At 40.3% G+C, this 24,313-nt stretch overlaps 1 protein-coding gene across 7 annotated transcripts; it reads left to right on the top strand.

The window, feature by feature from the left end:
- The first annotated feature begins 207 nt into the window (after positions 1-207).
- On the top strand, positions 208-12,404 carry c5h19orf47 (chromosome 5 C19orf47 homolog). 7 transcript variants are annotated; one of them, XM_066704042.1, is made up of 8 exons: positions 208-290; positions 1,397-1,484; positions 2,075-2,189; positions 3,904-3,985; positions 4,432-4,557; positions 6,410-6,556; positions 8,825-8,901; positions 10,808-12,404. In XM_066704042.1, the coding sequence occupies exons 1-8, from the start codon at positions 227-229 to the stop codon at positions 11,327-11,329; spliced, it is 1,221 nt and encodes a 406-aa protein (XP_066560139.1). In that variant the 5' UTR covers positions 208-226; the 3' UTR covers positions 11,330-12,404. The 7 variants fall into 7 exon arrangements, with proteins under 7 accessions (XP_066560139.1, XP_066560136.1, XP_066560138.1 ...); XM_066704039.1 differs by having other exon boundaries at positions 2,075-2,204; XM_066704041.1 differs by lacking the exon at positions 208-290 and adding an exon at positions 414-749 and having other exon boundaries at positions 2,075-2,204.
- Positions 12,405-24,313: the final 11,909 nt, after the last annotated feature.

The following is a 24,313-nucleotide window of genomic DNA, read 5'->3' as shown; positions in this document are numbered from 1 at the left end:
ACCTAAAATAATAAGAACATAAAATTTAAATAATGTAATATGCCTAAAGAGTGTCTTTCATTTTTATTTTATTGCGAAGATTTGAATTGTTTAAGTTTCTGCATTTATAATATTGTAAAATCCCATATTATTATGATTTCAAATCGTATGAGTTCGCGAGTGTGAATTTACTATTCGGGGCAGATTCGGCTATCTCCGGCGCCAGTTCGGATTCAGCCTCGACCGGATGTCGCGTCATCACCCCGCCGGACGCAGCTGCCGTTCATCAAAGATGGCGTCGGTGACAACAGGTGAGGAAAGAGAGCATACATTTAAGTTTTAATTGACTTCGCCGGCGGTAAGACTTTTATATTTTAATTCCATTAAAACGTGTACACGTGAAGGATCAAACGGAGGCGCGTTATGGCTCAGGTCGTCGTTCTGTTTCCGCCCAAAGTTGTTAAAGCTTTGGTGGATACAAATGTGAGAGGCCGGCGTTGCCTTTCTAATTCATTGTAGTGCTAGTGGCCTGTTTGCAGTAAACTGCGGTCTAGGCCGATATAGACCAGCTATAGCAGCTGCCTTCACACCAAGATTAATATACAGCGACTATAAATAGCCAGAAGTACAATTAAGTACCGCAGCTGAACGAGAGCTGTAGTTGGCGTGTTCAGAGCACAATTAATTAGTAAAAACAAGGGAGTTAAATAATCGGTGTATGTATTTTAATGTCGTTTTGAATGGCCACTTGTACTGTGTTCTGTGTCAAGGTACCAATTGGATGCTTTATGGTTTCTTTATTATTTCGTTTGTGTAGTAGTTGGTTAATGTTTTTATCGAAGGTGTTCCCAATTTAAACCTTCACAGCCATACAGGAATGTGTTTTCTTTGCCCTGGGTGCGGGTGGGTACGGGTGTGCCCCTTTACTGAACAGCCATGTGTCCGTCTGTCTGCTTTTTCAAATGTATACCGTTCAGTTTAACTGCTGGTTTCGTGTCTGTCCTGGGAACTACAGATGTATGTATTGCGCGTCTTATTTCGTGGACCCCTCGGATCTCTTCGTCATGTTTGACACTAGTGGGCGATTTCCATGTTGGAAAGGTGAAAAACGGCTGATATTGTTAATTGGCACAATTGTTTTCCGCCGTTTCGTATCAATCGGTTTGTATTTTAACTAGGGTAAATATGTAGATTTGCGTTTCTGTGAAAGTTTCCTCCTTCAAATGTAAGACGCAGATGTAACTCCCCAAATAATGAAATGTTAATATAGCCTAAGTCTTTTTTTTTTTTTAACTTATGAACTTATGAATACAATCACTAAAGTTAGAGGATTTCCCACTACTTTCACAGCTCAACAAGCACATGTTTGTAAAAGCTGGAGTTGAACCCTAGATTGTGCTTCCCCTTTTCTCATTAGCTACATCCGAATGGATCCAATTTTTCAAGGATGCTGGGATCCCCCCTGGGCTGGCAGTCAACTATGCAGTCTCCTTTGTAGACAACAGGTAAGCAAACTAGGTCTTCATGGGGCTATATTGACTTGGCTATTCTGATGACAAGTTACTAAATAGTCTCTTTATGGTTTATACTGTCCATACAATTAATATAAAGTAGCACTAGTGTTTTCATTTGTACTTTTTCCTGTTGCCAGCTATCTACTACAGAAGCAAAACATGTATTATAGAAGCTAAGCTGTAGATGTATTTCAGTGCTTTGTGCTATTAATAGGCATTGCTTCAGTGGGTAAATAGGTAGATGACCTAATGGCTGTTGACTACAGCTTTAAAAGCAGTTGCAGGGGCAACAGAATGAGCGTGGAAATGCTAGATTTGTTTTACAGTGAAGTTTGAGAGTCAAGATCAGGAACCAGAGTGCTTTCGTTCACACAGGGGGCTTTGGTGTGTGGATAAATGGGACCCCCCAAAAAAAGCAGTAATTGCAGGCAATGAGGCATCATAAGGACTATGAAGAAGAGCTTTAATCTGAGACAGGAGTGTTACAGAGGTTTTTACACTGATTAAAGGAACAAAATTATAAACACCTTTCACACCATTCTGTGTTTATAATAAAACCACCTTCTCTCCTCTCTGTCCAGAATTCAGAAGAACATGTTAATGGACCTCAGTAAAGAGATCATGATGGACCTGGGTATCACCGTGATCGGTGACATCATCGCCATCCTCAAACACGCCAAAGTAGTTTACAGACAGGTAAGGAGCACGCAGGTAAGACAACTCGGTGTTTCCCCCAGAAATTTGCATAGGCAGGGTGGTCAGTTACCGAATTGTTCATGCCAGTGGGGGGAGGATCATCGAGGGTGGGGTTGAGTGGGTTGTAGAACGATGGAGGGTTTGTTGCAAATGAGACCGTGGCAGTTGTGAACGAGAGCATGGGGTGGAGAATGTGTGCTTGTGTTTTTAAGGGTGGGGGTGGGGTACTTAATCTGGACTTAATCAAGAGAATGATTCTTCAGCAGTCACTTGTATATGGAATCCATTTCAGGTCAAATCATTTTTTGTTTTATACTTCTGGAGTATAATACATATTGCAAAAACAATACAATACAAATCTAATGATTTACAAAGAGGAATTTCTGAGCTCTAAAATAAACACATTTATTCAATGGTAAGAGAAGGTTCTGTTGTGTTTTGATCTGAAGGCAAGATTTTTACAGGATCCTACAGGGTTTACCTCTTCTCTTCTCTTCACAAACCTTTGGAAGTTTATTTCTAATTAATCGTCTTGGTAATGGCAAAAACAACCAACAGAAGTTCTGTCAACGTTTGCTCCCAGATGTTCAGAATACTCCACATCCAAATAAGCAAGTCTCCAGAATAATGGATTTATTGCATCGTTTCAATACTTACAAACCACTTATCTACAAATGAGTTTCCTACTCAATACCCTGCATGTTTGTAGAAGAACGTGCAGCCCATGTGGGTTTGTCGGCTCCTTTTTGTTCTTGGCAGTGTTTTGCTGTTATGTTTTACGCTAATCTTGAACAGTGCTGTTTCTTTAAAAAAATTGAAAAAAAAGACCGCTCTTCTGAGATACCTAATAATAGGCATGTACATTCTCCCCCTGCTGTAATGTCTGCTCCTTAAAATAGCCCATGGAAGAATGCTTCAGTGCTCTTGTCAAAGGCTGTTCAGCTCCTCTGCCGTTTTCTATTCAGCCTGAACTCAATTATTTTTGTGATGTGTTGATTTAGCGAATCTCATAAATTAAGAGTAGATGAGCTACAGTGGACTGTGATGGAATGACAGATAGGTGGCGCCCTGGTGACACTCACTCTGAGCAGTTGTAGGGGCAAAGGCCTGTATTCAATTTCAGTTCAATCCAAATTATTTACTGTAGCACCCTTAGAAAAAGAGTTGCACTAGAGCATTTCACATAATAAAGAACAGAGAACCATTAGGAGAACAACAAAAACTCCTAATAGAACAAACTGGTATAGGAGAAAATAAATCTGGGTGTGGTCCATTGCATAGGCCTTAAGCAATAGGCCTATGCCTATTGGTTGCAGCCCCTTCAGGCAGTATCTTAACCCTTTTTGTGCTCAAATTCAAATACGTATAGGGGAGACCAAATCATTTAAAGTCGTTTTATATTCAATCATATATATGTATTTTGCCTTTGTCTTATGACTGGGCAATCTGCATGTTCATGCAAGAGCAATTGCCAGATGGGTAATATGCATTTTATACGATTTAAGTGAACCTGTCAACCTGAGACCAACCGGGTTAGTTTCAGAGCAGTAGTGGGCTCCTGTAGACTGTGCGAACGTTAGACAGTCGTTCGCATGTCTGCTCATTTTTATTGTGTGATTTCACTTCACCGAGCATGAAGGTTAGGCTGGCCTTGATTAAGAGTGATGCTCTGCAATGCTCCCAGATCCTGACTCTCTGCTCTCGTGTCTCCCAGGACATGTGCAAAATGGCCACTGAAGCGATTTCATCAGGACAGACCAGCATCCAGGCAGAGTTGAGGAGGACTGCCAACACACGTGAGTTCTCCCTCCCTCCCACAGAGTTGCACTGTCAGCAGAAGTATCATAGCATGGTGTCTAATCACAGATTACAATAATGAGTCTGATTATAAGACTTATTGTTTTCTGTAGATTTGGATGAATATGAAACATTTAAAAAGTTGAAAATTAGAGTATTCAGGAATGGTAACTTTTAATTATGGATACTAATGAAAGTAGCAGTGCTCTTAGATGTATTTATGGGATTATTTATAATATAGAAAATATATAATATAAAAATTAAATTGCTGTGAAATATGATAGCTGAGGAAAACCTTTATTTAAATGTTGGTTATTTTCAGTTATTTATATTATACGCTAAACTTTGTTTTGCTTTTTAACATTATGACATTAATTATAACATTAAGGGTGATTCTCTGAGTGATTTTTGAAAAGATAAATGTAGTCTCCTTCCTCCCCTACAGCTGCCACACGCATGATTGCCAACAGCCTGAGCCGGGACTCCCCTCCCAACACACCTGTGCGTCGACCGGACAACAGGCTGTCCGTCACAGTGTCCAATAAACAGGCTGCCAAGAACACTAAAGCAGGTACTGACACAGCCCAGAGCACTGATACCCCCCATCATGGCAGCGTGCAGTGGTATGATCGGTCTCTGTGCAGTGTTGTGGGCTCTGTGTTTGTGCAGTAGGGGTAGAACGACTACTAACTTTATTGGGTCGAATAGTTAAGGTGTAGTTGAACTATTTGACTAGTCTGGATTGCAGCATAAAAAAAACTATCTTGTTTTTGTATTAAGTAGGCCTATTTCTCTTATGCATCAGACATTTTATAATGTTAGATAAAATCTCTTCACTGGAAACAATTACTTCCATTTTGATAATTCAAGTGAAGAAAACAGAATCATTCAGTTTTGTAATGCATTAATTTCTGCATGGATGTAGTGAAAAGAAACCCTATACAACATGTAAAAAGAAATCCAGAAGGAATTGCTTTTAATCCATGGTCTATAAAATTATTTAGCCTGTGATCATAATTGTTTATTCATATTCGAGTTACTGATTTACTTAACCAAAAATATATTAATCGTTAGTTCAAACAATATGCACATACCTTACAGCAAATAACGAATGTGCAATAGCATAGCTCGCCATGGAAAATAGTAAAATTAATTTAAAAAATAAAATAAAGAACTGGGTAATTTTTATTTATAATGTTTTTTACTTGGGTAACAAATCAAACCATTTCATATAAGAAACACTTGTATTGCTGGCATTGTGTAGCCGGTGCAGGTCAGTTCTCCCCACTCAGCATTTGATCCAGCCAGTAGAGTGATGAGCCCACTACACCAAAAGGGGATACGTCACTTGTATACGTCACGTTCTCATATACCGTATGAGCCCCATTACACTTGTCATGAACCGTACACAAAAGATCAATGCCCCAATGTGCAGTTACACTAATATAAAGCATCCATTGTCACCGATGTTCAGAGGTCGTGTCTTTTAGATTTTTCAGCAAACTGGCTTTTGACAGTCGTACGTGTCTTGGATTTGTTTCCAGACGCTAACGCAGGATGGAATTGTGTACGTGGGTTCAAAAGAATGGATAAGATCTTGAAATCCCTGAATTACTAAAACTGGACGTACATCTTTCACAATGAATGCTATTAGATTTTCTGTTATTTCCTGTTTACCCATGTCATTTATTGGACGCTTTGAAAAATGTAGCATTTTTGACTGCCTTTTTGGGTTTAACTTACTAGACTGCAGTACCACTCATTGTTTGATTTTCAGCTAACTGGTTAAGGAATGTTTTCCTCTGAAGTGTGCACACATACGCAGTGTGCTTTGGTTTTATTTTACCACTTTGTGAGAGTGCATAGTACTTCACATCTTGTTGTTTTTTTATTTTTTCTTATATATATATAGGTGGAATTCTGCAGATCTCTGCAGAACTATGGACATCTGCGCAACAGGAATGCAACCTAGTTTCTTGCTTTTCTTCTTGATGTTGACGTAACATCTGTGCAGAACTACGGTCAACTGCGCTATAAGATCGTGACCTAGTTTCTTGCTTTTCTTCTGATGTTGATGTAACATCCACCATTTTAGCAAATGGTGTGAATGGTCACATGACATTCATCTGGTTAGTTGAATACAAGCACTGAGGTCAACAAAACCTGTAATTATTTGACTCTTTGGTGCCAGCCCTAGTGGGCAGTGTGTGGTCTCTGCGTTTGTATAGAATGCACTGGTGTGGTATTTGTGCACTGTACAGTGTTCATTGGTGGAGTGTCAGTGTTTGTCCAGAATACAGCGGGCCGGGGTGTAGTCTGTGTGCAGAGTGCAGTGGTGTGGTCTATTAGCGCAGTGTACATTGTGCAGTGGTGTAGTCTCTATTTGCGCAATTTACAGTGATGTGGTCTCTCTGTTCGCGCAGTGCAGTCCCGGCCAGCAGACGAGGGTCCAGCTGTCCCCGTGAAGCGGCGGCGAGTTACAGCAGAGATGGAGGGCAAGTACATCATCAACATGCCAAAGGGCACCACCCCCCGTACAAGGAAGATCCTGGAGGAGCAGGCTGAGAGAGGTACAGCTGCTGCCTCCACGAACACTGCTTGTTGGTTACCGGGGTTAATGCCTCCAACCCAAAAAGCAAATAGGGAAGTACGGGGGAAGCACAAAATAACTGGTGTATACTTGCCACATGTTGCCATAGCAATTCAACTAACCTTTAATTGACTTTACCTTGGTTCATACCTTACTGAAGTCAAGCTTGAAGTTGCTTGAAGTTTCAAGAATTCAGTTTCCATACATTGCATGTGCATCGCTGATTTATTGTCTGGTGTCTCTCTCAGCCGCTGGAAAACACCAAGTCCAGACCCTCCCATGGTACCTAGGTTATGGGAGATGTTTCTCTTGGAGCTGTTGATGACCTCAGATGGACAGATCAGCTTTAAATTGCCACTAAATAATAAAAAAATCAAGAATATCCAGTTAATTCTTGGGAGGAACATTCGACTATTCCTTAACTATGGCAACTATCAACAAGTGAATCCAACATTCAATTTTTATTTTTATTTATATATTGATTTTTATTTTAAAGCCTGTACTGCTGATTGGCTCTCTAGCAAAAGCCGTAATGAAGATTGACAGGAGTGTGGGATTTATCTTATCAGTGATTGGCTAAACTAGAACGTACCTTAGTTAACGATGGCTTCCTCACAGACAAGTTCTGCATGGAAATACTTTGACAAAGTAAATGAAAACCCTGGTAAGAGTGAAATGTGCAGTTAAACTGATCTACAAATCTACAACTGGAATGTTAACCCACTTAAAATCTAAACACCCTTCTGCGATGCTAGCAATGACAGAAAAGGAAAGCGCACGGCAACAAACTAATATTAAGCCAGCTACATAAATATATATGCATTTATTTTGTATTCACTGTAACTCAAATGCACAGGTATGATTTAATGTAGACTGGTAGTCTATATGTTGAGTGTGGTTTGAAAACTGGGGGAAAGTAAATAGTTTTAGTTAAGTAGATACATTTTGTATTTCACTTATGACTGGGAAACATTGACATCTCATCACATTTAATGTTAAGGTGTTTGCGTCACTGCTCTCATTGCAAAAATATTGAATGAAAATGTAATTAATAATTTAATACAAACATTTTCGTCTGACAGGTTAGTTGTAATTGCAAAATATTCAGTTCTTATTCATACACACAATTTTTCTGGAGACGCTCATAACTCACAACCTTCAAAGTTAATTTCAAGTTGTAATTAACAAAAGATTGACAGTATCGTGGAAAAATAACACTTGCTTGCAAAATAAGTCTCTCACAAGATGTAAGAGTTGACATGTAATGCTTATTTCTGTTAGTATGCCATAAAGTTCAAAACTTATTGCAATTGTTACATTGCATGATTTTGCATTTAATGTATGTCTCATGATAAATGGGTGCGGCAACTACTTGAATAGTCACCAACAGCAGCTCTGGAAATATCCATAGTTGAAATATTTGATGCCGAGTTACTTCCCTGCCACAGTTTTAAAGAGCAAGTCATAGGTTTTAGGATAAGACTGTTCTGTGTCCAACTGTTGATTAACCCACAGGAGGTTCATTATCTCTGCAGCCTGATTAATGCAAATATATAATTAGAGATTTTTCTGCTTATTCTGCCTACAATTATTCTAATCTCGTCTCAAACAACGAAACTACTCTGAGATGCTTATCCTAATCTTTGACACCTCACTCATGATATTGGTCAAACTTGCTTTCAGTGCTGATCCATCTCTATTGGTTACTCCTAGGCTGGGGTCATGTTGGAAAGTGCACAATTACAACAGGAGGTGGTACTTTCATGATCAGTGTCGGAGACCAACATTTCATTTCTAGAGAACATCACCACTCCTTGCTGCAGCTCTAGAAGGAGGGACCCTGGAATTTCTCTCTGCCAAGAGTTATTAGTGCAATGCGATCACTTTCAACCCCTCCACTCAATTTCACACAGTGGGCTGTTTTGGCACTGATCGCAGCCACGGGTGCATTTGCAGTGTCACTCTTTGGCACTCTGGAGAGAGAGGTGCTGCCTCTGCTGCTGACGTCAGACAACCAGCAGGCTTGGTGCTCTGAGCCTCCGGCACAAAGCAAGCGGACCTTCCTGAAAGAGGTTTTCTTTTGTGAATTTATGCTAATGTGAGCAGCCTTGAACAATTGCCCCTCACAGCTTTATCAAGGTGTGGTAATGAGTCTGGGAGCTAGAGGGAGCACAGCTCAATCAATCTGCTCAGTTCTCTCCCCCTGTTCTCTCTCATTCTTTCTCCTCCTCTGTCTCTCCACCTGCAGAGAAGGGCCAACATCGCACCTCAGTGTTCGAGAGGCTGGGTGCTGAGTCCAAAGCTGACACCACAACGGGGAGCAAGGTAATATCTGCAGTACCATCCACTCGTCTGATGGGAGGCACGAATGACTGGCCAGACTAATCTAACCCTTTTCTTTTTGGTCTGCAAATTGGTTTTGCTTCTCTCCATTATCATTTGACTGTAATTCAGTCTATTTATTTATTTTAATTTGCTTACTGTGTGCGTCTGTGATTTTTTTTCCTCTCTCACACTGCTCCTTTTATGAGCCTGACATTAATAGTAGGTTAGTTACACTCCCACATCCCCAAAGGAATTTAATTAAATTATTTGCCCACTTCATTATGGAGTTCCTGATCTGGCACACAGCGACCCAGCTTCTAACACAGTTCTGTTCTTTTTAGTTTTTTGGAAACGCATTCTTTTTGTGTTCATGACCATACACCTTGCAATTGTTTTATCACCCACAGAAAACCTCTTTGATCTTTTGATCTGGTTTGTCTACACTATACATTTTAGATGGATTTTAGTTAATGTACATCCTGATGATATGCTTCCGATGTCAGCTAGGAGTGTTTAGAAAGCTTTTGATCCCTTGAGTCTTTATACCAGATCACACTCTTCTGGTTAATTAACAGCTGCAGAACAGAAGGCTTAAAGCTCAGTAAAGAACAGAATGGCAAAGTAGTTCAATGCTACACTGATTTCATGATTAATGCTTCAGTAATGGCCTTCAGATGCCTGGTGTGTCACTGTAGGCTTCCTGTGCTGTGCAGTGGCAGTCATCTTAGAAATGTTTGATTCAGACAAGTTAATTTATTTAACCATAAGTGAGGGCAATGTAAACAAAAGGCTTCTAAAGTCATTAACACTTTTTGTTCTTGATAAAAGAATGTTGGTATCTCTGTGGGGTGATGGAGACAATTCTAGTTTGGCCTACTGCTTTCATTAGTTCATAATGGCTTCTGATCTTAAGTGTTAGTCCTCCCTGTAGAATTCATCCTGAATGAAAATTAATGAAAGTTTTTTTTTTTTTTTTTCCTCTCTCTCTCCCCTTTTTCTCGTAAAGTAAAATGCAAGAAGGCTACCTGTCTCTCAGTAGTGGTATTGGCAGAACGTACAGGAATACATTATGATTGCTCCTGAATGCATGCACTTCCTTTAATAACTTGAAAGCACTGCATTCTATTTGTGTAGCCAAAGGAATGCAAATTCCCCCTTTTTGTTAGCTTGGAGTATAATTTTGGCAGGAGCAACTCCAAGTGATTTATTATTTACTGAAGCCGAGAATGACTATGATCCGTGTCCGAAAACCCTCCAGGCTCACAAATGTTCTTGTACTTGTCTTGTGGTATTTGAAACCCCTTTATTGAATGGTGAACTGTTTTCTTAGTTTAAATACGGTCTCAATTGATCCCACGCAGATCTTAAGTTGTGAGATCTGTACCTGTGGCTCTGCAGGTTGCCTTTAACTGCATCTGGTGGTATGTCAGAGACTTAAGTGCAGAATGTTCATTGCTTGATGGTTATGAACTTTTCTCTAGCTCACATGCGTCACTGCAAAGCAGTAGACGTGGAGATCTTGTCCAATGTGAACATTTTTGGGATGACAGGAATTCTGGCTGTGAAGCAACACTTTTCAAACTGCAGATCCATTGTCTGCCTTGGAATGTGATTTGCTCTTCAACTGTGTGTCTTGTTTTTGTGCATGCTCCAAATTCCTGCTTGTAAAGAAAGCCGTCACTCTTCGCTTTTACAATGCCTCTGTTCACTTTTTTATTTCCCTCACCCCTCCACACTTAACCCTCTGTTTCAGAAATCGTAAGCGTCAGACCCTTGATTTTCAGCGAAACGTCCCTGGAAATCCTTTAGGAAAAAGATTGTATGGAATTGTCTTCTGGTGTGTGATTGTGGTTTTGTGTGCTGTCATCACTGGTCCCATCATGTGTGCTCTGTGCTTCTCTGCCAGCCCACTGGAGTGTTCAGCCGGCTGGGGGGAGCCTCTGAGCCACGCCAGACTGGTACCACCGAGAAGGAGGACGGGGGGCGGGACTCTGACAAGCTGGAGGAGAGCGACGAGGAGGGCTCAGTGCTGCAGTACGCCGGCGTCCTGAAAAAGACGTCCCAGTCGTTAAAAAGAGCGGCCTCCTCCACCCAGGCGCCCAAACCCCAGACTGCTGGCCTTGCTAAGCCCGGCCCGGTCACCCTACGTCGCCTGGGCAAGCCCTCCAGCGCCCCAGCCTCCTCCACCTCCCAGGAGCCACCCGCCAAAGTCAGCATCCTCCAGAGGCTGGGCAAGTCCTCCGTCCATCAGCCCGACACCCAGGACAGCCGGGTCACCAGCACCAAGAGCAAAGGGTTCTCTGTTACCCTGAAGAGACCCGTGCCCAGCGTCAAGGTCAGCAGCAGCACAGGGGAGTGCCAGGGCGCTCAGATGGACAATGCGGGAACAGTCAGTGTGTTCAGGAGGCTGGGCACCAAGAAAACCTAACCCACTCCCCACTCCGGCCTTCACCACTTTCACCTCTGTTTTACAAGTGTGGGTTTTTATGTATCAGAGCCCAGTCGTGGACTCCAGAGTTGAACCCTTGGTGCTGCCATGAAGTGCATATCTCGGCGAAAGAGATGGCCTACTGTGTTTTTGTTTTATTTTATTTTTAATCTGTAGGGGCGCACACTCCACAGTTGATATCCCCTCTCCTCCCTCGGCCCTCCCTATCCATTCACTGATGAGAGGAATATGGGTTGGTTTATTTATCATTGCAAAGCCAGGCTTGAAAATACCTGAGTGCACGTCTTTTTAACCGGTATGTAAAAAGAAAGAATTGGTATTGATACAGATCTAAGTTTTATTTTAACTTTTTTCTTTGTACAATCAATTTAAACCCGTTATCTTTACAATACTTTGATATACTGTACAGCTCCTGAATCTATTTGCTGAACTGTATTTAAGTTTTTAAAGTGTCATAATCAGATGTTGTCTTGCACTTGTTCTTAGAAAAACAAAAACATTGCCGTCCTTTGTCCTTTTCTTCAGTTATTTCTGCTTTTTGCTCTGCTTCTTTTTAAGCCTTGTTCTGTGTTTATAGATAGGGTGATATCAGTTTGATCCTCATCATAACAAAATGACTCACATCTCCAATACTGCGAAGACTTTACTGTTCTTCTGAAACAATTGTCTTGTGTAATTATTAATATCCGAATGGGCATTTCAGATGTTCATTAGGTGTAATGAGTGATGGGCAAGGTTTAAAAAAAAAAAAAAAAAAATGTAGTTCTCAACTGGTCAGGACCCACATTTGTCCTTGGTCATTAATTCACGACCCAAAAATAATTTAATTTCCGAACCATTGTAATTTATTGTGCAAAATGATTAGTGCAGTAATCCACAATATCTATATGCACAGTTCAAAACATGAAACAAAGTGCCACAAGGGCTCTTCACAAAATGAATAGTGCAGTAATCACAGTGCCTTCATGCACTGATAAAAACATTAAACAAATGCAAGTGCAACAAGGGCTGAAACACCCAATGAAATAAAAACCCATTGAAACATATGAAACTAGATCTTGGGTCTCCAAAACTCTGCTTTTCTAATCTACAGAAATGGTAATCGGCCTATCTTGAATAACAGGCTGGCCATGCTTAGGCATATGTTTTTTTATATATGAAAACAATTTTCTTTGAAGAAGAGAAATGGGGGTTTGCAGAGCTTAATTACAAGTTGTAATGCACTGCTTTGAACTAATGGAAAAACTGTGGATGCTTTTTGCTCCTGATCCGTGTCTCAAAGTCTGGGGTGATGGTAGACAAAGCAACTCCATGGTCGTGTTCTATGTCTATTCTGTTCCTAGCTTTTGTCTTCAGCTAGGCCAGAGCTGAGCAGCCGCTCTCACAAAGACAAAGTTGTGCTGAATGGTAGGATGATTTTGATTGCATGGGTGGCGATGGAGGGATACTCAGTCACCGCACTACACCAGCACTGAGAGCTTTACCTCTCTTTTTTCTTTTTCAGTGTCCTATCACATGAGCTTCAGCAGCTGACTCTCTTTGGTGCTTGGCAACATGACACTTTCCATCTTGATTCCAAAGGGATCGCGTATCCAGCCGTCATCCCTTTGCTGCTCTGGGAAGTAGTCGTTGAAATGTTCCTGCAGTGCCGTTAGTTTCTTCAGTGCATTTCTGCCTGTGTTGTCCAGGTGTGTAAAGTCATGATAAGCATTGGGGAACATCTCTCTCTTTGGAAACATGACTTGCCCACAATGCCATTTTCTTGATATAGCACCTGTACATGTTCACTGCCACAGCTTCTGAAAACACCTGGCATTCTTGGCCCTCCGTTTAATGTAGTACACCACTTTGACAACATCTTTTAAAGTTTCGTAAAGCACTGGCACCATATCCTTGGCTGCTAAGGCAAAAAACAAAAAACAATTGTTGCAAGTTCACCACCCCTGAGTGTTTTCATATCATATCCCATGTCAGGCCCATCGAAGCCATGCACGAATCCACAGTATTGAAAATGTCCTCTGCAGTGTAGTGGTGGGAAGCTCTCTACTGCAGAGAAATGGCTTCTGATTGCCCTTCCCACACATGCCTCACATAAACCAGTAAAATGGCATGGTTCATAACATCTGTGGATTCATCCAATTGTGATTAATAGTATTAATTTCCCTTGGTGTGAGATGTGGTCTGTTGTTTTGTGTCATTGGACATTTCTTGAATCCTCCTGCATATCATTGGACAGTAGAATCGTCTTCAATTTATCGGCAGCAGATTGATCCAGCACCTATCTGGCCATGTCAATGGCGACAGGTACAATAAGGTCTTCTGCACTAGTGTGGGCTTTCTTGCATTTTGCAATACGGTGAGCTACATGGTAAGATGCACGCAGTGCCTGCTCTTGCGTTGACGTTAGGCATTTGTGGGATGCCCGCAGCTCCTGGAGTCATCTTTGAAAATACATTTTTGTGTTTTGTCTAAATGTTGACTGAGGAGCGCTACCTTAACTTAGTGACAACGTTACTTAACTGCTGTGACAACGTTAGCCTAGTTTTTTAATTTGATTTTGAAAACAGTCTGTGTTGTGTTCTTTTCTGTGATCATCCTGAAGGTGGCACTGCAGTTTTGAATGACACTTTGACACTTGTGTTCTAGAATGGAATGTTGTGATTGAGAGATGCGCAAGACACCTCTGGCCAACTGCGTTCTTCAGATCAGGGGTGCGAACCTACACACCTCTCAGAATAAAAGTGCATCATTGGAAGTTTGGTAAACCTATACAAATACAAGTTTTATTTTTGATGGAGCAGAAGCACATGTCTGCGACCCACTCCGCACCAGCTGGCAACCCACTTTTGGGTCTGGATCCACCAGTTGAGAATGGGTTTAGAGTAAACTGATTGATTCCTTTTTTTTACTATATTGTCTTGGATATTTCCCTAACAGGTCTTTGTCTACCAATTGATCTGTTCAAGCTTAAGGAAGACCAAAAAACAAGGTTCATCATTACAAAACTGCAATCATTCCCACTTGTGCACCTTACCTTAGATACTGTGTGTTGGTAGTTTCCACTCCACTTCCACTCTGCTTGTTTGTACTTTTTGTTTTTTGCGCCAGCTACAGCCTTATACCCTGGAGGCAGTGCACTGATGTATTATTATTAATATTATTATGTATTTATTAGCAGACACCCTTCTCCAGGGCGACTTACAAAAGTATAAGCCACAAGTGCAACCAGGATAAAAGCTGTTTCAAAGCAACCCAGTTAGCATGCAGCCTGTTGGTAATGATGCAGGAATATGTTTTGTGATTCGCAGATTATGACTCTGTGGTAAGCAAGTGCTGGTGAATAAACTAGAATGACACCGGGCTCAGGCCTGCAAGGATTTGGCATCCTCCAAAAATAGTGTGTGTGTTTGTCTCCCCCCCTTTTCTTTTCAAGTGCTTCGCCTTTCGCCCTTTTCTCTGGAGTCTTGCAGTATCTGGAGTAGGAGGTGGGCTGTCAGACGTGCTGTCGTGGTTCCTGGCTTTTTCACCAGAGAGAGCCAGTCTGAGAACAGATGAGCTGATGTCATCTGAATTGTCTTGGGATGACTCACTCTCTTGCCGATAAGGTTAAAGCCAGGAGATTCTGGCTCATGTGAGAAGACTATTATATCAGTCTGCTGTTAAAAAAACAAACAAACAAAAAAAAAAAACTCCATGCCATGTCATCTAGTTTGATTAAATCTATTCCCCTCTGCTTCATTGTGCTGTGGTTTGCTATAATGCTTTTTTGGCTGTATCCAGAAAGGGTATCAAACTAAACTGATCTCACCAGGTGTTAGGTATTATGAGCAATTTTGAAACCTGGACAAAATTCTTAACGAAAAGCCATCTAATACTGAACCACAGTGAAGACCAGTCAAGATGCACGTTACATTTTCTCCTGTAGTAATCAGCACACTGAACTATGCTCAGATAGGCAGTGTTAGTGAAGGCAGAGGAAGGGTCTGAGGGACACAGGGGCTTGATGCTTCCAGTCCATTCAAAACCTTTGAGTTATTATCCTTATTCCCATGTCCCTTTGTGGGTATTGGTTCATGTTGGCCCACTACCACACAATAGCAGGAAGTGTAGGTAATTGTCAGTACAAACTGTTTCGGGTGTCAATGTTTCTCAGTCTTTTGTGTGGAATAGTGACTTAATTACAGGAAGAGTAAAATATTTGTTCTGCAGTGCCATTCAAAACCTGAAAAATGTAGATCTTAAAGAAGAAGGTGGGGGGGGGTGGAAAAACAGTGGAGTTGTTTTTTCTGACTGCAGCAGGTCAGTGGATCTAAACTCAAACTGTACTAGTTCAGATAATGGAATTAATGCAATGAAGACACAGGATGATTACAAACAACAGTTCTTTAATACAAAGTATTAAGTACTTAAGAAATTAAGAAGAGTCTAGAAACAGTTGTTCTGCATTTGGGCACAGATATGCTTAGGGGCCTGCAGTGGCTGTGTGATGAGGGCTGGGGTCCGTCTATGAGAGGTTATACCCCCTCACTTCCCTCTTCCTCTTCCTCCTCTGCCCAGCAACTCTCTGTGTCTTGCAGGGCCGCCTGCGGGCTACTGGAGCCCGACCCTGAGGAGGAAACAGAGTCGGAGTGAAAAAATGAATGTATAAAATTGCCACACATTTGCAAGCTTACTTAAGGGAAAACCTTTTATTGGTTGTAATGACTTGGATTTTTGCTGCTGATACAGTCCAGTTGGGTTTGACTGCAGGGACTCTGACCTTTCTCTGTGTGAGGCGCCTCTTGACCCAGAGCAGGACGATGCAGAGCAGGTACAGCTGCCCCGCGTTCTTGGCCCACGGCAGACAGCAGGCCTTCAGAGACCCGAGCACAGGTCCCCAGGTACCTGCACACTGGGTGGAGGAGGGATTGCTAAATTACTATTGCATATCTTTCACTGTTACCGTTACCAGTAATAGTAATGTAAATAATCGTAGTTGTGTTTTTGATTATTTGAGACTAAGGCATCTGCTAAATGATGAATCATAATCATAAAATAATCATAATATAGTTACTTGCATATTTATTATTGCACCTCTTAAACAAAGTAAAATGTGTAAACACTGTTATATTAATACATATTGCTATAATTGCATTGGGGACAATTACAATATTTACATTATATTATAAATGAGTAGTAGAAGTAATAGTAATACCAATACAAATTATATTAGTTGTGTTGCATCATTATTTTAGACTAAGATGTCGGCTAAATAATTATGAATAATGTATAATACTATGATCCTCAATGTTTATTACTGCACCTTTAAACAAAGTTCAATTTGAAGCTGAATCAGCTTTATACAAATACTTACTGCTATCTTTGCAAAGCAGGGCTGATCAGTCTCCTCCATGTTTTTGCCCAGTCTCCATTGCTCGTGTTCCTGTAACACTGCCAGTTCGGCATTGGAGGGCGGTAAGGGGAGCTCTACAGAGACCTCAGGGGTCCTGTTTTCATTTGCCAACTGTCCTCCAAACACCAGTAGTGCACAGACTATCAGCATAGTGTACAGCACAGTCTCCATCTTCTCTCAGTGATGTCCAGACACTAAGTGACCAGCAGGGCAACGGAATTGTGCTATTATAAGGCCGGAACTTTGGAACCCTGATGTCAGAGGTTCCAATGGTGATGTCACAAAGTGAAGAGAATGTTGATGCAATAGTATAACATTGCATGTGGAAAAGGGGTGAGGCTTGTTTTCAAAGAGACAGATACATGGAAATACTAGTGCCAGATTATTAATAAAGAACAGAATTTCTTTGTCATCGGTTTGTCAGATTATTATAAAAGTGATCTTTTTGGTATAGAAACACCATAGCTTGGGTAGTAACATTTAGTATAGGCCAAAATAAACCCCATCCCCATGTTGCAGTTATTATAATTAGGTTATTTAGCACACACCTTTATTGAAGGTGACTTTTATGGTTTTACAAATGCTTAAATGAAATGATCTTCACGCTTATTAGTATTGTTACTTTTGCAGTGTTGCATATAAGACATTTTTCTATACTTTGAAGTGAAATGAGGTAGAATAAAAGTTCAGAATGGTCTACAGGGGAAATCTTACCAGATGTGATTTAAGGAGTGTAGTGCAATTTGGTCATATTTGTTCTAGTTAAATAACTCTTATAAGACATTTTACCAGTATCAGACACAAACACAAGTTCAAAAGACACAAATCTTTATTGAAAAGCAAAGGTACACTGACTATGCTAAATTATTAAACTAATGGAAAAAATTGGCAGTTAGATATATTATGTAATACAAGGGATACACGTTACTTTAGATAGTGATTATAACAGTGATATTCTCATGTGTTAGAAATGATTAGTTGTTCAATCTTGTTTTATCAGTCTCAAAAAACTGGTTCAGGAGAGGTGCTCACGAGGCTGCTCATAGGTTGCAAATAGGGAACCTTAGGGAATCAAATAGGGAATCACAACTGCACTAAACATAGGTTAGATATCAATACATTATATTATTAGCTAAGATTGAATCTGGACTCCAAATAACTAATGGCAGAATGGTGATAATCTCTGTTGACACACATACATATGTAGTGGGTGTAGAAAGTATTGACCCCACCTTGGAATTTGCCACATTTTGTTGTGTTACAACCTAAAAACTTGATATATTACACACTTTTTAAATTATGGTCTATACAACATGCTCTACAGTATCAATCTGTTTTATAAGTTTGGAGATGAAGAATAAACCCCCTTAAAATCTTCATTGGATAAGGACTGACCCCCTTACCAATTACACTCACAAATATTCTCTGCCTCCACAAGTTGCCTTCAGATTTTGCTAAATATGTTGATTGGAATCCAGCTATGTCAAATTAAAGTAGTTAACTATTCAATTTGTGCACACCTGTCATTGTAAGGATAATTTCATCTGTCTGTGTGATGTTCCGCTGGTGGACATTGCATACAAAGCAATATGAAGACAAAGGAGCTTTCCCAACAATTCAGGAAAAGTTACGGACAGACACAAGTTGGGGGAGGGATATGAAAATATATCAAAGGCCCTGTGTATTCCATAGAGCACTGTTAAGAAATTATCAAGGAGTGGAAGATTAATAAAACTACCCCAGACTCTTCTACGCCCAGTTCATCGTCCAAATCTTAGCAGGCAGACAAGAAGGGCATTGTTCAGAGAAGCAACTGAGATAGGAGTAACTGTATGAGTCAACAATGGCTCTGGTACTCCACAAATTGGGGCTGTATGGTAGAGTGGCGAGGAGGAAGACATATTTAAAAAAACAAAAATCAAATATGAGAAACCCTCATATGTTGTCCTGTATGAATGTGGAAATATATTTTGTGTTCTGATGAGACAAGAATTTAATTATTTGGCTCAATGCCAAGCACTATATCTAGCAAAAGAGCAGCACTGCTTCTCATCACTCAGAACACCATCCCCACTTTGAAGCATGGAGGTCACAGCATAATGTTGTGGGGTTGGTTTTCAGCTCTAGGGACTGGTAGGCTGGTCAGAAAGGATGGCAGATGGCATTTTGTCTTTCAACAAGACAATGACCCTAAACACAAAGCCAAAGTGACCTTAGAGTGGCTTAAAACCAAGAAAGTGGTAGTCCTTGAAACATTAAATCCTCTGGTGAAACTCTGGTTAGAACAGACCACAGAAGACTTGAGGTTATAATTGCTGCAAAAGTAAATATTAAATGCTAAATGACTCAGGAGGGTAAATACTTATCCAAGGTGGATTTTTCTGTATCTTTCTATCTATGGTAGATAATAACTCATGCATGTGTTAAAAATCATTAAAATATCACAGAGCTAGATTATGCAAAAATACATTCAGTAAAATGCTATTGTAGATTACCAACACTTTTTATTATGTGAGTTTATGGATGACGAAGCTTTTTTTAAAAGAACCATGTTATTTGTAATACATTAATTGAAGATAACTACTTTCAAATCTGTTATTTAGCACTTATTGTAAAGATTTATTCAATCGTTCTCGTCGTATACAAACGCATATATAAAATATATATTTTTAAATTATATAACATCTAGTAGAATTTGCTCTTGTAGCGTAAGGTACACTTACAAATTTCAGTTAAAGAAGTGAATTTAAGTATCACCTTATCAAGAATCTTAGAATCTTGTAGAACTCAATTTCTGCAATAATTGGACGCAGACACCAATTCCAAAGATATCAATTCTCAAATGTATTAAAAACAAAGATAAAATCTAGCACTACACTAGTTATACAAAAAGGGAAAAACTAATTATAATTCACTCAACAATCAACTCAGATCAACAAATCAAAGACAAATCACTTCCGTGACCAAATCAAAGACCATGGGATCGCATATGATAACACAAATCGTTAAACAAAATTATAAACACATTGACTACAATACCGTTTAGTAAGACGAAGGTGAGTCTCATTAGTATTGTTAGTCAGACATTAAATAACTAATGCAGGTTAGTATTTATGTCAGGTAACTTCTCGTTATATATATATCAGTCTCATTTACGTTTGGGTTGTTACCACAATTCTCCCTAATTGATTACTGTTCACTGATCAAGGATAGGCAGGGCCACCTATAATCTATTGTCTATTAATGTGTGTCAATTTCAGACTAAACAGTTAAACAGGAATGAGAAGATATTTCTCGCCGTTGACAGGTTTTATTTCTAAAATTGTCAACAAAACAGTTTAATGCAACACTCATTTATATTTAAGAAAACTAAATGATATTACACAATCTAGAGTTATGAATCACAGATTAACATTTCTAATTGATTTCTCAAATGTCATGAATAATAAACTCCAAACTGTTAAACTTATCTGAACTTCGTCGCAGAGAGGCCTCTCTGTCTTCGGGCTCAAATAAAAACACACGGCACGAGGTCCGTGTGGTTTGGAACAAAGGCAGTCTGGTTCGGCTTTGTGCGATAACTTCCACTTCAGTCGATGCACCTGGAAGTTGGGGTTTCGCGAAAGTAGAGTCTTTTCCAAACAGATTTTCCACTGGTTTGACGGCTCCAAGGGTGTGCACAGGTTGTCTTCTTTGTAAGCAGGGTTTTCCACCATAGTTACTTGAAGACAAAGTCTTTGAGGAAAGCAGGGCCCTGTTCGTTTCCAAGGGTCAAGTTTCTAAAGACTCAATAGCTATTTAAATGACTGAACACTTCTGTATTACAGTTGACTTGGTCAATTGTCCAGCTGTATTCACTCCACTGATCAGATGGGCACAGACGGGCAGCGCAGGTTCTAAAGTTCTTTACTTAGTAAAGTTCTTTAAAGAATTCTTCGTACGGCTCAATCTCCTTCTCCCAGTTAAACTGTTCTTTTGCAGGCAAAGACTTGGTTGGTTTCTGGTTCCGGTTCTGACAATAGAGCTAAGTTGAGTTGAGGCAGCGAGTTACCGGTTCAGGTGAGAGAGCCAGAAAGAGATGCCGTGCGCTAGCTTTTATGCCCTCAGATCATAGGTGATTGGTTCTTTAGTGTGCAAGATTGGATTTTGGTTTCAGCCCCCAGTCTCCTATTGGAGGGGGCTCGATTCATGCCTGATACCAATCCATGCCATCTCTTGGAAATGCCGGCTGGCCTGGGTTCGTAGCTCTGTTTCGGGAATTTGGCTCTCGCCCGCTTCAAAGAGTTTTATGAGCTCCACGCTATATACCCCAGACATTTTCACAGCAGGGATTCCAAGCCATTTGGCCCATTCTAGATGCCATCTTCCCAAGACTATCACTTTGATGTAGAACAGTTCATGGGCCGATGAGCTCAGGAAATCTGATAACTTTGGGGGAGAGGTCTTCTTTAGATCAACGCTCCAGCTAAGGGCTCTGAATGCTCTTATCTAAAATACACCCCCCCTTAATGCTACACTCTGTATAGGCAATGTAAATATGATTTTATACACATCTTGCATGCATTAATCACTCTTTACTGTGTTCTGCTTAATCCCTTTACCAGTTGTTAACCTAAATTAAGCTTTGTATTTTTAAAGAAATGTAATTATGGTAATATCTACTTGTAAATTGGAAAATAATATGCTACCAAAATCAAATGTGTAAACAGTATTTCAAAATATCTAACATATGGGGATTGTGCATCTTCTTCTTTTTTCTTTTTTACATTCTCACACCCTGGTTTACTAAATCCCTTGCTGTCTCTGAACACCAAGCCATCTTCTGTCTGATATGGTGATAAGGATTTGATGAGGAGAGCAACTCATGTGTCAAGGTAGCTCAGAGTGTCCTTGTTTTTACAGGAAAGCTTTGCCACAGGGGACAGGTTGTGTGATACCTGATAAATATACAAGCAGCTTGCACATAAAACATGCCCGTGGTTCTGAATTAATAACTGATTCTATTTTAATCGTGTGTTAAAGCCTGGTGGTTTTTCGTTCCTTTTCCCTTATAAAATAGGGTGATCCCTTCAGCATGTCTGATAGAACATTTGCTGTGTGTAGCAGGATTTCGAACTGAAATCTTCAAAGAAAGCACATTTTCTTGCCTTTGCACAAAATTGTGATATATTTCAACAGATGCTTATAAGTGGGCGCCCAGGCCGTGCAAAATGGGATTAGAATGGCTTGATCTGTTTCAGGAGAATGGCAAGAGACTGTAAACATACCCGGGGAGGAGCTAGGAGAGGCTGGGCACTCTGCTGAGTGATCTCCCTCCGATCTCGGCCAGTGTCTCTGAAGCACCATCCATTAAGCTGAATTCTGAAATATGTCCTTTCTCTGTGATTATAAGCCGCTACCTATTTGGGCCTCACCTAAGATTTTTGGGACTCGCCAATGAGTTGTGTAGCCTGTGTGGAGGAAAGTGCTTATCAGTGCATGTTATCAATTTCTTACTGTAGGTCATCCCCTAATATGAACCCCCTTTTCCAAAAACTTTAATGGGAGAAATGATTGCAGGAAAATTAAGATAATAAGAGGCACCCCTGCAAATTTAAAGCGTTGGAGATTGCTGCTTCGGGTTCCCCTTCCTTTTCTTCTGCCTTCTCTTCAGACACTTTGCACATGTCGAAGGAGGTGAATCCTCACCCTGTGTGGGAAGTGATCACACCAATTGCTAAATATAGACAGAGGAGGATTCTGGCCTGCAGAACACAAGATGAGCCTGATCCTATCTGCTTGTGTAACTGCAGTTTCTACCCCCTCTTGCTTGTTCTGGTGACATAGCTGTTTTATGATAGGATGTTTTAATAATAAGGATGGTTTTGACCTTATGATTTATTTATTAGCATACAGCCTTGCCCCCTGGCCACCCTGGCTTACAGTTGTCACAACAGATACTTTTCACAAAACATACATAGTACAATACACAGCATATATCCCACTTAATGTAAGCTACAAATGTCATAATTAAAGATAATTTAGAAGCATATACTGTAATGTGACAAAAATAGGATGAATAACGACTAACATAATATAGGGATCAATAGAGAGTAGCATATTAGTGCAATAATATAATAATAATCTACCATCTAGCACAGGTGGCTGAGGCAAATCAGTTTTGGCAGTCAGGTGAGGCTGTGGTTGGTTTGCAGTGTAATACTGTACTTCTGGTTTTCACTTTACCTGTGCACTGTTTGGTTGAAGATCTATTATTTTGTTTTTAAGGCTCTGTGTTTTACATGACTTTACACTGCATTTCAGTCATGCAACAGAGGGCTCTGGGAATTATGAAGACTAGGTGATGCTTTTATTCATGGCAACTCTTATTCAACAACAAAATGTGTTACAAAACAGTTTCTTTCCCAGTGAGAAGTGAAGAAACAGTATGATATGATGGTGTAGTTCAGCGAGTTACAGCACTTACAGGTTCATGACATTTGTACTGTATTTTCAAGCTTTAGAGCTATTTAAATGCAATAAGATTAATAACTGGTTATTTTCTGTGGAGGGCACGTAGTAGTTAGTCATCATATGAAGTGTTGTAAAAGTATTACAAATTCACTGTTCGGAGGATACAAAGAAATCCTATTCATAGTTTTAGGTTAATTTGATGGGTGCTTTAGAGAGAATTCAACTTCAAGCTCAAAATCCCACTTAGCAAAAAAAAAAAACAAGCCCAGATGACTGGTACCCTGTACTGTAATGGAGTACTTGTTTTTCACATTAATTTCTCAGGCAGATGGACAGCACCTAAGATCAGACAGATAAAGCCCAGATATTATGGAGCTCTAACTATATACAAGGGTAATTGGCACTCTAGGCACACTTTCTACCTAGGCGCCCCTGACCCATTCAAGCCCCTGAAAGGTCAGCGCAGTTATGTTTGTCTAACTAAGCAGTGACTAATGTTGTCACTTGTTAAACAGCCTGTTACTATTGCTGTGTAGTCTGTAGGCTGTGCATACTATAATGCCTCTAAAGAGATGTTATTTTTCTGCGAGTATTCATAATGTATTATTATTTTGTATATATAATTTAGTCAATATAGTGACATCAGCATTTCAATTATTGGTAACTTAAAAATACAATGACAAAAACATATAAAAAGCTATCATATTGTGTGACTGTCCTGCACTTAATCAGTTTAGCAATGGCTTCATCCTCAGTATATGCTTTATATGTATTTCAGTTTTGGTGACATTAAAAACATGTCTGGTCTCAGTTTGTTCTCTCAATGGGCCAGGTGGCAAATCCGTTCATGCTCAACTGGAATGAAGCCGTTTCTGTGCAGTTTCTCTCGCCGCCTGTTCTGGTGCGAAATGGAGCGCTAAAGTAGCGGTGCGGCGGACACCGGCTGCTTTGAGATCAACATGCTTTCACACAATGTGCTTATACACTTCCCTCAACAGCTGGCCCCGGCTAATCTGTAATTGCTCATTTCAGAGCTGCCTAACTAAGACGGGCATTAGCAGGATGCCTTTGCTCGCCGTTTCACAATGACACACGGACACAGTAAGGGGGGATTCAGC

Source organism: Amia ocellicauda, chromosome 5, assembly GCF_036373705.1.
Source record: "Amia ocellicauda isolate fAmiCal2 chromosome 5, fAmiCal2.hap1, whole genome shotgun sequence".
In the NCBI taxonomy this organism is placed as follows: Eukaryota; Metazoa; Chordata; class Actinopteri; order Amiiformes; family Amiidae; genus Amia; species Amia ocellicauda.
The sequence above is the reverse complement of the archived record's forward strand: the minus strand, read 5'-3'. Positions and strand labels throughout refer to the sequence as shown.